We start from the raw sequence: 13,529 nt of genomic DNA on the forward strand, positions 1-13,529 counted from the left end.
AGTGTCATCTAGTCCACCCCCTGTAACAAAGGAAAGCTTTCTCCTAACATGGGGGTAGAAGCAACGACCCTGAGACTGGTTTGTTGTTAAAGTTACTGGTATTCGCAGTGAATGTTTTACATTGATTATCTGAACTACTACTTATGAAGTTTTTGTTGATTAAAGCGGTACATGAACCTTGTCAAATAAAACTAAACCACTCCTATCCACTCCGCGCATCCGATGAAGCCGGCTCAGTACCAGCGGCGCAAAATCCTATGGGAGTTTTTACAAAGAAAAATCCAACGGAGCTCATTCCGGCTGGGGGAGAAGCTCCCCTTTCCCCCAAAACCACCGCGCGCGCAAAGACTGCAGATTAACAGCGACAACAGGCCTACAGAAGCGAGCCCCACAGCACCCCATTCAATTCAATGGGACCCTATTACCAGGGAAAGCGCGCACGAGTCCGCGCATCTCAAAACTGGCTTGCGCCGTTTGCAGCTCCCGCTGCAATATACCCCAAAGCCAGAGCTGGGAACCCTCCACACCCCCCCACTCCACCGGACAAGCAAGCAAACACGTGCGCCGCCCTCGGGCGGGGGGGGGAGCGCACGTGCGGAGAGCGCCCAGAAGGACCCAGGAGGTGCTCAGAACGTTCAGGACCCGGCCGGCGAGAGGAGAGGATAAGTGGGGGGAGGAGCCTGCGGGCCGGCTTGGCCCCACGCGCTGCCTTGTGGGATGCGTAGTCCCTCTCCTCAGTCCGAGCAGGGGCACCGGCAGGGATCGCGGACTACACCTCCCGAAGCACCCCGCGACGGAGGGGAAAAGAAGACTCTGCTGGTGGTGGTGGTAAGTGGTAGTGGACTGGGCTGCCCGCGGGTGCCCGCGCAGGCGCAGTGCGACTGAGGAGCCGATCTGAGGTTCTCGGGCTGCCTATTGACCCCAGTTGAGGCTCCGGGGCCGCTGAGGGCTGTAGAGGCGCTGTCGCTCAAGCCAGGTAGGAGGGCGGTTATTCAAATGGAGGGGGGGGCGATGATTTAAATTGGGGAAATGCCCCCTCCCCTCACAAGACACTTGAGGAGGGGGGGACGGCTTAAATGAGGTTTGTTCTCCTCAGAAGTCCTTTTTTGGGGAGGGGGGTCAGGGGTTGTTATGGGGACCTCAGGCGTCGTTTTTGTGAGGGGGGGTTGTATATACAGTATATATTGGGGGGAGCTGCTCCCGAAGACTTCCCTTCTCTCCACCCTGGACTCTGAACGGAGTTCCTTGTAAGGAAAAGGTGGAGGCTGTTGGGTTTTTTTTGGGGGGGGGGGTTGTTTTGGAAGGTGCGGGAGGGGGGGAGAGAAGGAGGACATTTTGAAAGAGATCCGCCGGGGAGGCGCCCTCTCTCCCCCCCACAATACCTTTGACTTTGGACTGGGGTTTTTTGTTTGTAATTTATTTCTGGGAGGGGGCGGCGGCCTATGAATGCATGAGAAAATTCGTGCGGGGTGGGGCCAGGAACGGGCAGGATTGGAAAGGGGACATGCAGTACATATCTATCTATAGATTTGCATAGGCAGTCAGAAGATTAACAGTACCAAAAGGACGGCCTTCCCTGGTTGCTGATGCGGCCTCGGTTCCAGTAAGAAGGGGAATCTCATTTCCTCCTTTCTCTCTCCTCCCCCACGCAAAAACAACAACAACAACAAAAAACCACCTCCCCATCATTCCCAGTTTATTCAGGAGTCTAGATTCGTTTCTTCCTCTTCGTTTTGCAAACTTGGGCATTTCCTTTTGCCACCCACGCTCTTCCTCATCAAGACCTTTGGGGCAGAGCCTTGAATGGGGCAGTGAAACAGGCATCACTTTCCTTAAGTGGGGAGGGCGACTGGGGGAAGAGGGCATTGGGAGTCCTTCTGAAGGGCTGGCTGACCACTTCTGTGCCTGTTTACTTGGGAGGAAGGCCCACCGTGCTCAATAGTGACATAGGCTTGCTCTCAGGTAAGTGGCTGGCATTAGGATCGCAGCCTTACTCTCTAGTAAGTGTGATTCGGATTGCACTCCTTGAATTTTTGTTTTTAACTTCTTTAATGTGGCGGGGGGGGGGGAGCCTATGAATGAATACAGAAATTGGTATGTGTGTGAGAGAGAGATTAGAAGGTGCAGAGTCAGACCTGGTGTTGTTTTTCCTTTTCTTCCCTTCCAGTGCTTTAGGATGCTCCCTCCCTTGCACACTCCTGCAGAACAGCACATCTTTCTACAAGTCTAGTGACAAAGGTCTTTCCTGTTCTCCCTTTTCATGCAGAATAATGATTTTTCAGACATCCAAACAAGTCCTTCCTCTTTCACTTTGCTGTGCTTTTTAAAAAGGCGGTCCTTCACCCTGTTCAAGTATCTGCATGGAAGTGGATGAGATTGTGAAATGGGCTATGCAGAGCAGTTTACAGGTTGAGGACCCCTCCCTTGTTTACATTGCTGCTGCTGTTTTCAGTGGCAGAAGGGAGGCTGTCTAGTGCTGGGTACCTTTCAAGAGATGTAAGGGTTGAGAAACACAGGATAGGCGCTGCTGCTGCTGCCCCACAGTTCTAAAATTTTGCATTAAAAGAGTTGTTTAAAACAAGAATTGCTTGCTGCTCCTTTATAAATTGGCCCCACAGATGGTGCTGCAAACAAAGTAATGGATGACCAAGCATCAGATCTGGCAGCACAGAGAGAGGATGCAGAATCATCTTCCAGGCCACCCAGAAATTTTATAAGGGAATGGTGTTCTGTGAATGTTTTTTTTTTCTTGGGGGAGGGGGTTCAGTATAGATCCCTTGGAACAAGTCAAATGCAACTACCCTGATGAGCTGCAAATGAAAATGACATTTATCTGTCAGTTTGTACCTTAGGAAAATAGCTTTTCTAAAGATCTTTAATGTCATGCAAAGACGTGCAGTTTTTTTTACCAATGACAAAAATGATTATTTCATGGCAACATACTGTAGCAAGATTTGCTGACTCATGCACTCTGAGGCTGTTTCATAGATCTGCTATGATGTATTAATATTTTTTTTAAAGACTGCTTTAAATGCCCTTGGAGTATCAAAGGCAATGACATCAGATCAAGGTGACTCCCCCCCCCAAGGGATGGCTTTATAGACAGTTGATTGCTTGCCATAACCTTAAAAAAGGGTGAGGAAAGGAATACTGTATGAACATCATTGGGGGGATGAAAACTTAGTAACATGAAGGAGTTCCTATGGAAGGTATAGTTGCTTGCAGTATAATCCCAATTTATTTTCTACTTGAAACGAAGACCAATTGAATTCTATGGTGTTTACTCGATTACATAAGATTAGGACTGCAGCCTTAGTGACTAATACACTGAACTTGCATAGTTGCTGTATTAGTTGTACCACATTTGAGACACAGTGTGAGGTGCATTAATACAGTGCACTGGCTGTCACTATTGCATAGTGTAAGATAACATTCAAATGAACTTGCAGAGAATAACAGCTTGTTTCTGCATGTGCATTTCTTCAAAAGTGACTGCATCTTCTTATCCTTGCCTTAAAAATAAACCTGTTTCTTTGAAAAATTTATGTGGGAAATAGATTCTTAGCTAGTTATGAGTAACATAAAATAGTTTGAGTGGGGTCCTATAAGAATAAAGATGAAACAACAGATTTCTAAAAGGAATATGTTCTTCCCATTGGAAGGTTTAGAGCAGCTATTGCTACCGTATATTTGTGCAATGGCAATTATACCTTCCTTGCTGATAGGGACATTCAGTCTGAACTAGCAACAATTGTTGTGGAGATTGGCACCCATTGACACTGTCCCTGGAAGTAGGCTAACTCCTTAAAGACTAGCTCATACCAATGACAAACTTAGTTGGTCTCTAAAGTGCTATTGGAAGGAATTTTTTCCTTATAGACTAGTTCCAGGTAGGTAGCTGTGTCGGTCTGCCGTAGTCGAAACAAAATAAAAAAATTCTTCCAGTAGCACCTTAGAGACCAACTAAGTTTGTCATTGGTATGAGTTTTCGTGTGCATGTGTATCTGAAGAAGTGTGCATGCACATGAAAGCTCATACCAATGACAAACTTAGTTGGTCTCTAAGGTGCTACTGGAAGGATTGTTTTTATTTTGTTCCTTATAGACTAGTATTTACAGCAGTGGACAGAACTGAAAATTGTTTTTTATGTTACCATGAGGCATAATCCCCTTTTTGCCACTTTCTGTCTGTAGGAACTTAAAGTACCGTATGTGTTTTGTTGTAGACAGCTTTGTGCCTTGTGCTGCTTAGAATAGCTGGGTTTCCATTCTTCCTAATGCAGAGTTCTGTCTGACAAAAGCATAGTTTTATTCATATTGTTATGTTGTTGTTTAGTCGTTTAGTCGTGTCCGACTCTTCGTGACCCCATGGACCATAGCATGCCAGGCACTCCTGTCTTGCACTGCCTCCCGCAGTTTGGTCAAACTCATGTTCGTAGCTTTGAGAACACTGTCCAACCATCTCATCCTCTGTCGTCAGCTTCTCCTAGTGCCCTCAATCTTTCCCAACATAAGGTCTTTTCCAAGGATCCTTCTCTTCTCATGAGGTGGCCAAAGTATTGGAGCCTCAGCTTCACGATCTGTCCTTCCAGTGAGCACTCAGGGCTGATTTCCTTCAGAATGGATAGGTTTGATCTTCTTGCAGTCCATGGGACTCTCAAGAGTCTCCTCCAGCACCATGGATCAATGCCTTGTCGTGGCGAAGGGGCTTGAATAACTCAGAGAAGCTATGAGCTATGCCATGCAGGGCCACCCAAGATGGACAGGTCATAGTGGAGAGTTTTGACTAAACGTGATCCATCTGGAGAAGGAACTGGTAAGCCACTCCAGTATCCCTGCCAAGAAAACTCCATGGACAAAGACAACAGGCATATTGCTATATCTTGTGCTTTTTTCTTTCGGAAACATGTAGTGAAATTCAGGAGTGTGTTGATAGGTCTGTTCAGTCAAATATTCCCTCATGACCTTTCTTCAAAGGGCTGTGCTTGTCAAGATCATGGCTAGGTTCTGCATTTGCAGATATCCTGCTGCATGTTAAGAATTGTGAAGTGTTTTAGAACAGATGATAAACTATATTCAGGCACATGGACTCCAAAGGCTGCTTCTGAAACTTGCATGACAAACTTTTTATGGAGTAGTGTGTGTGTTTCTCTTTACAGTACTTTGAGATCACTGCTAGAATAGTGCATGGGACGTGGTATATAATCTGTAGCAATGTTAGAAGCTCAGGTATATAATCTAATCCCCCAATGGCACCTTTGACCTAGGTTACAGTTGCCACAATGGAATGTCTCGGCACTGCCCCCCCCCCCAAATTCATGATGGTGATGATTAATTCCATTTCTATACCACTTTATATTGTAAAGAACAAATCTCAAAGCGATTTACAACACATTAAAACATCAAATAAAACAATCCAGAATAAATCAAATTCAAACTTGAAATAAAATATTTCAGATCCTTTTCAAAGTGACATTTTGCTTTCCCCAATCACCAACCTGATATCCAGAGGCTGTGTGTGATAGCAGTTGGACCCGTGCCAGTCACAAATGTGCCTGGCGCTTGGCTAATTTCTGACATGGTTCTGCAGGTGGTAATGGAAGAATAGTACTGTACCATGGTCATATTTTGCTATAGGATTCAAAAACTACAATCCAAGCCTGTTTAAAACATCATTTAAGAAGATATGGGGTGTGATGATTCTAATGCAAGATTGCTTTGTCTCTTTTTCCTCCAGAGTTTTTTGTGTGGCAGATACATTTGTTAACCCTGGCGTTAACAGAAGGAGAAGATGAAAGATATCAATCTAGGAAAAGAATATGTTATACCCAGTCCTGGGTATAGAAATGTGAGGGAGAGAGGCAGCCCAGGCCAACGTGAAGAACAAGATGGGCTGACTTACCAGCAAGACAAACACAAGGTCAGGAGCTGTGATTTTTGTCTTTTGAGTGGCAGCTTTTGGAACTGCCTAGTTTAGTAGCTTTAATTTTATTACGTCAGCTTCATAATTATAATGAGAACATAAGAAGAGACTGTAGAGGTCCGGAGGGTGGCAATATGAGAACAGGCTTTTTCTGTGGTGGGTTCCCACTTGTGGATTGTTCTCCCCAGGTAGGCTCACTTGGCGCTTTTGTTACATATGTTTAGGTGCCAGGTGAAAACATTCCTCTTCTCTCGGGCCTTTGGCTAATTAAACCCATCTGTGGCCTTTTAAACTGGTGTGTTTTATTGGTAATTTTTGTTACTATGTTATGTATTTTTGTGTTTTTATATTTTTAATTGCCATGTGATCCTTGGATGGAGGGTGGTATAGAGATTTAATAAAAACAAACAAGCAAACAGAAATTCACAGTTGCTGTCACAGAAAATGCTGTGTGCCAGATTCCAGTAGATTATGTGTCATGCAGTAAAGAGACCTGTCATGAGGATACACTCTCACAGATCATAGAATTATATAATTGTTAAAAACTTCCAAGGAAGGAGAGTCCTTGGATAGTAGAAACTTTCCCTGTTGTCTACTTGAATGAAATTGTTGGTCATAACTGGCTTATTTATATACTATTATTATTGGTACTGGTGTATCCTTGCTGATGGGTTTGCCTAGTAGAGTCAGATTTGTGTGGCAGCTGCTTTCATTAGTTTTCCCAGCCCTTGTTACCCAAGATCTTAAATGGAGGTGCTGTAGATTGAACCTTGTATGTCTTGGTGTTGGTGTTTCATCACCTGTTTTTTTTTTAGCAATGCACCCTTCGACTCATGCATGCACCTGTGGAATGTGAACCAGTTTGCTCTTGATGTGTGGCTGTCAAAGTAGTATGGGTTAATTCATAGACACCCTGCTTATTGCAGGTAGTTAGGCTGCTTTCAGATGAGCATATTATTTAGTACCATGAGGATTTCAGTGAGTGTGGTTGTCCTTTCATATTCATAATTATATTTTTTTAAAAATATATTTTTATTAATTTTTCCAATTAAAACCAATTATATCACATTATTTCAAATTATACACATATATATCAATCAAACCGAATGTTATACCAAATCATCTAAAAATTTTTTGGGGTTCCCATGCTTCAAGAAATTGGGGATTCCTCGCAACCGTCTACTGCCGTCTTTTTTCTAAAATTCAAATCGTCTCTCCGGGTCCATAATAATCCAGATCTTTCCCTTACAGTCACATAGATGTTTTCCTCTTTCAACCGATTGTTTCCCAGCTGCTGAGATAAATATCAAACAAGGTTTCACAAATGTTCTTTCTCCTGTGTGGGTTAATCAGTCCAGCCTCCCCATAAATCTTCTTGGTCTCATATTCATAATTATAATGGTAATAGCAAGGGTTTGGAATCCATTTGTGTCCCATGAAGTGTTGAAGTTCTAATAGACCTGGTTTCTGGAGGCTGTATGTAGCCAGGGGATACTTTTGCCTACTGAGGGATGGGTGATTTTTGGAGATCTTCTGTGAAAAGTGCTGGTAAAATGGAAAATCCTGGGGAAACCCAGCCAGATGGGCAGGGTATAAATAATAAAACTATTATTAAAATTATTATTACTTATTAGAAAAAAGTTCACGATGCAATCATAAGCAAACCAAATTTAACCAGTGAACACTCTTGGCTAATTGTGATTTAGAGGTTGTTTATTCAATGAGAAGAATCATATTACATGCAAACAGTCATGCATTTCATAGATCATATTAGTGCTGACTCTTCATTGTTCACATTTTATGAAATTCTAGCCCTTGCCTTAAAAAAAATCTGCTTCTTAATTAGGAAATAGGGTTTTACATAAATAATAAAATTGCCCTGGAAATTGTCTACTGTCATTCTGCTGCTCTACCACTGTTCTTGCAATGTGTGCAGCCTAGGTTGGGGGGGGGGAATCCAATTATTTTTGCAAAGTGTGGGAGACCTAGTAATTTTGGCAGAGATGGATACTTTGCTTTGCAACCAGATGCATAAACAACAACAGCAAACCAATACTCTGGGAAACTTTGGAAAAGGGTAATGTTAACAGAAAGCAGCTTATGATTGCATAACATGATTGGCATGTTGCTAACTGGTTTTTACCTACTACCTTACCTAGTTATGGCTGCTCTGTGCATGAGAATTCCTATTTTTATATGATAGAAAATACTATACCCAAACACATTGAGTCTTGTTAGTGGGAGCCCTCCTGCGCCCCAGCTGAGCCATAGAAAAAGGCTGTGTTGTCCCAGCCTGCTAGGCGCTGGGGTGAAACCGCCTAAGCTCTTGCGGCAATTTCATCCGGGGACTTGCAGCCTGAGGCCAATGCAGCTTGTTTTTTCAACATCGCGGTATATCGCCAGACCAATGTTTGGCTGGCGATACACTGCCGTGTTGAAATGCTGAATATGTTTGAAATGCTTGAAATGTTGAATATTGCCCAGCCCTATAACACACTTACTGTGATGTGAACAGAGCCAGGGCTGCATCTTCTTTGTTGTTGCATCTGATGAAGCTGCAGCTCTGTCCCATAAAAGCTTATGCTGCAATATATATGGTGTTTTTGTGCTGCTGCTCCTGCCCCCCAAAAATGAAGGTATGTGTTCAAATGAGATAATGGAAAGCTCCCCCTACCATTGTTTTTTTAAGCAGGTGCACCATAAGAGCTTGGAACCTCAAAGACTGCACAATGGGTCATAGTTTCAAGTGCAGTGTCAGCTCTTAGCTTCTCCCAATGCTATAGGCTTACTGCTATTGTCTGTGACTCAGCAGAATATTGCTCTCATTTGTTAGGGGAAGTTAGAATGTCTGTGTTCAAATGCAGGTGGTGTGCCAGATTCCAGTAGATTATGTGTCATGCAGTAAAGAGACCTGTCATGAGGATACACTCTCACAGATCATAGAATTATATAATTGTTAAAAACTTCCAAGGAAGGAGAGTCCTTGGATAGTAGAAACTTTCCCTGTTGTCTACTTGAATGAAATTGTTGGTCATAACTGGCTTATTTATATGCTATTATTATTGGTACTGGTGTATCCTTGCTGATGGGTTTGCCTAGTAGAGTCAGATTTGTGTGGCAGCTGCTTTCATTAGTTTTCCCAGCCCTTGTTACCCAAGATCTTAAATGGAGGTGCTGTAGATTGAACCTTGTATGTCTTGGTGTTGGTGTTTCATCACCTGTTTTTTTTTAGCAATGCACCCTTCGACTCATGCATGCACCTGTGGAATGTGAACCAGTTTGCTCTTGATGTGTGGCTGTCAAAGTAGTATGGGTTATTTCATAGACACCCTGCTTATTGCAGGTAGTTAGGCTGCTTTCAGATGAGCATATTATTTAGTACCATGAGGATTTCAGTGAGTGTGGTTGTCCTTTCATATTCATAATTATATTTTTTTAAAAATATATTTTTATTAATTTTTCCAATTAAAACCAATTATATCACATTATTTCAAATTATACACATATATATCAATCAAACCGAATGTTATACCAAATCATCTAAAAATTTTTTGGGGTTCCCATGCTTCAAGAAATTGGGGATTCCTCGCAACCGTCTACTGCCGTCTTTTTTCTAAAATTCAAATCGTCTCTCCGGGTCCATAATAATCCAGATCTTTCCCTTACAGTCACATAGATGTTTTCCTCTTTCAACCGATTGTTTCCCAGCTGCTGAGATAAATATCAAACAAGGTTTCACAAATGTTCTTTCTCCTGTGTGGGTTAATCAGTCCAGCCTCCCCATAAATCTTCTTGGTCTCATATTCATAATTATAATGGTAATAGCAAGGGTTTGGAATCCATTTGTGTCCCATGAAGTGTTGAAGTTCTAATAGACCTGGTTTCTGGAGGCTGTATGTAGCCAGGGGATACTTTTGCCTACTGAGGGATGGGTGATTTTTGGAGATCTTCTGTGAAAAGTGCTGGTAAAATGGAAAATCCTGGGGAAACCCAGCCAGATGGGCAGGGTATAAATAATAAAACTATTATTAAAATTATTATTACTTATTAGAAAAAAGTTCACGATGCAATCATAAGCAAACCAAATTTAACCAGTGAACACTCTTGGCTAATTGTGATTTAGAGGTTGTTTATTCAATGAGAAGAATCATATTACATGCAAACAGTCATGCATTTCATAGATCATATTAGTGCTGACTCTTCATTGTTCACATTTTATGAAATTCTAGCCCTTGCCTTAAAAAAAATCTGCTTCTTAATTAGGAAATAGGGTTTTACATAAATAATAAAATTGCCCTGGAAATTGTCTACTGTCATTCTGCTGCTCTACCACTGTTCTTGCAATGTGTGCAGCCTAGGTTGGGGGGGGGAATCCAATTATTTTTGCAAAGTGTGGGAGACCTAGTAATTTTGGCAGAGATGGATACTTTGCTTTGCAACCAGATGCATAAACAACAACAGCAAACCAATACTCTGGGAAACTTTGGAAAAGGGTAATGTTAACAGAAAGCAGCTTATGATTGCATAACATGATTGGCATGTTGCTAACTGGTTTTTACCTACTACCTTACCTAGTTATGGCTGCTCTGTGCATGAGAATTCCTATTTTTATATGATAGAAAATACTATACCCAAACACATTGAGTCTTGTTAGTGGGAGCCCTCCTGCGCCCCAGCTGAGCCATAGAAAAAGGCTGTGTTGTCCCAGCCTGCTAGGCGCTGGGGTGAAACCGCCTAAGCTCTTGCGGCAATTTCATCCGGGGACTTGCAGCCTGAGGCCAATGCAGCTTGTTTTTTCAACATCGCGGTATATCGCCAGACCAATGTTTGGCTGGCGATACACTGCCGTGTTGAAATGCTGAATATGTTTGAAATGCTTGAAATGTTGAATATTGCCCAGCCCTATAACACACTTACTGTGATGTGAACAGAGCCAGGGCTGCATCTTCTTTGTTGTTGCATCTGATGAAGCTGCAGCTCTGTCCCATAAAAGCTTATGCTGCAATATATATGGTGTTTTTGTGCTGCTGCTCCTGCCCCCCAAAAATGAAGGTATGTGTTCAAATGAGATAATGGAAAGCTCCCCCTACCATTGTTTTTTTAAGCAGGTGCACCATAAGAGCTTGGAACCTCAAAGACTGCACAATGGGTCATAGTTTCAAGTGCAGTGTCAGCTCTTAGCTTCTCCCAATGCTATAGGCTTACTGCTATTGTCTGTGACTCAGCAGAATATTGCTCTCATTTGTTAGGGGAAGTTAGAATGTCTGTGTTCAAATGCAGGTGGTGATGCTAAGCTACTTGGTGACCTTTCACTAAGCTGGTTCCACTGGTGAAATCCAGAATCCAATAGTAGCACTTAACTGTCACATTTCTGGTGACAACAGTGTTGTTATAGCAGGCATCATTCTCTTTAAAATGCAAGGATTTGAGAGCATTGCAGCCATTGTAATCTGATAGCTCTTCAGATTAGTTTATGTCCTAGGTTGGGTTCATGCATTGTGTAACATTCTCAGCTGATATAAGCAAAGATCTGCCCTTATGGGGTTCTCCATCGGTCGGAGAATATAACAGAGGCCAACCAGAGAATTAAAGCAGCTTGAAGCAGCTAGGGGTAGTTGCCTGTGGACTGTGCAGCTACTGTAGCATATTTTTAATGTTCTCTGCTCTCCTTCGAGGCTTCCTTTATCATAATCTGGCCAATTGAACATGGGTTTCTTAAGTATCTGTGATCAATGTTTGTGAGATTGTGGAGGAAAGAGTTTAAAAAGAAGGTGTCGAAAGCATGGATAATACAATATCCATTTCTGGATACACACATCAAGAGAGCTGCAATTGTGTTGCGATAATGGGCTGAGCCAAACATTATTCAAAATCAGAATTAGGGGGTTGTTCTGTGATCTCCTACCTATCTGCTCCAGAGCGTCTCCCAGCATTTTGGAGCCGATTTTGCGGGTGTGTGAGGGCATCAGGGGAGACTGAGTTTCTTTGGATTTAAACTGATCTGGGGCTATTTTTTAATCCCTTCAACTAACTGCCTTGCCACTCAACCCAGAACAGAGAGTTTGCTGGCCCAGTTAAAGTTTCAGAAGTGAAAGGATTGTCCAGTGGAGTGGGAGGAAATATCCTCTTGGTATCAGCAATGAAATTCTATAAACTTAGCTGGTCTGCTTGTGTCCTTTCCACTTCACAGTGTAGGCTACACAGCCTTTTGCCATCATTCATGCTAGGAAAGAATGTTGGGCCATGACAGTAGCCTCTCCCACACTTTATGTTCCTTGTGTTCAGAATGATTCACAAGTAGCATTTTCTTGCCTGAAACAAGATAGGAAATCAGTCTTGCTATGACCTGCTGTCATTCTGGAGTTTTCATTTGAGCTCTCCAAGTCTCTGCAGCAACAGGAAAAAAGAGGCTAATCCACATAATGAAATATTAGAAAAGAGATTAAAAACAGACAGTATCATAATGCTGTCTTGTAAATCTGGGGAATGCTGCCTCTGGAATACTGAAGCTGAGGCTCCAATACTTTGGTCACCTCATGAGAAGAGAAGACTCCCTGGAAAAGACCCTGATGTTGGGAAAGATGGAGGGCACAAGGAGAAGGGGACGGCAGAGGATGAGATGGTTGGACAGTGTTCTTGAAGCTACCAACATGAGTTTGACCAAACTGCGGGAGGCAGTGGAAGACAGGAGTGCCTGGCGTGCTATGGTCCATGGGGTCACGAAGAGTCGGACACGACTAAACGACTAAACAACAACAACAACAACAACAAAACTTTTGATGGTCCTAATTAATTATGTTGGTTCTAAATACTGTATTTCTCACACCTGTCCATTTTCCATTGGGGCATCTTCTTACTAGTTTCCCCTTGATATTTGCAGTTCTGTATATAAAACTTACAAAACTATTCTTATAAATTTATTTTTATTCCTACCCTCACAAAACACTTGACCTTCTGTTTTCAGTTTTCTATTGTGTTAGACTCTTGATAAATAAAATTGCAGTGTGAGAGGCAGCTTCATGCCCCCCCCCCCACATGGCAATGCCATATAATCACTGGCTTGCCTCTGCTTCACAGCACTCCTGGAGCCTGCTCTTACCTTTGCAATTTCTGTCATCTGCCTAGCGTCCCATTCAAAGCTACCCAGCTAACTCCTTAACAATATATATCTACCGGTAAGTTCCTCTTTTCTTGCAGAACTATTGTTCATGCCCTCTTCTTTTTGAGGGTGTTTGGTCTGTACTTGCCTTCTCTTTTCTCCTCCCAGCTGTGTCAGGCAGCCACTAGGCGGGTATTGTTGTTTTCTGTCATTGCAATTCAGGCCCCTCCCGTGCCCTTGCAGCCTGGCCTTCAGATGCCCTTGGTGGACAGAAGGCATTTCTGCATCTCATGGAGTAGACATATGAAATGTTGCAATAGTGCGGCCTTTCACATTCTTTCTTTTTATTTTTTAAAAACCAAACCAGAAACTTGGCTGTGGCCCTCATTGAAAAACATAACTATTAAATTGTCACTTGAAATAATGAAGGGCCTTGCTAGAAGGATAAAAGACATGTAGAAACCAAGTTGCTGAAGTGATCAAACTCTTGCTATTCTTTCCTCCAGGC

General features: G+C 42.8%; 1 protein-coding gene across 6 annotated transcripts in view; it reads left to right on the forward strand.

The window, feature by feature from the left end:
- Positions 1-809: 809 nt before the first annotated feature.
- The window catches only part of ABCC5 (ATP binding cassette subfamily C member 5), a 48,086-nt gene continuing 35,366 nt past the window's right edge, over positions 810-13,529 (forward strand). For 3 of the 6 annotated variants that reach the window (XM_035133620.3, XM_035133621.3, XM_088669294.1), the window contains exons 1-2: positions 835-976; positions 5,737-5,919. In XM_035133620.3, the coding sequence (XP_034989511.2) occupies positions 5,791-5,919 (129 nt within the window). In that variant the 5' untranslated portion in view covers positions 835-976; positions 5,737-5,790. The other 3 variants (XM_088669289.1, XM_088669290.1, XM_088669291.1) reach the window with 3 other exon arrangements.

Source organism: Zootoca vivipara, chromosome 5 (assembly GCF_965207765.1).
Source record: "Zootoca vivipara chromosome 5, rZooViv2.hap1.1, whole genome shotgun sequence".
NCBI lineage: Eukaryota > Metazoa > Chordata > Lepidosauria > Squamata > Lacertidae > Zootoca > Zootoca vivipara.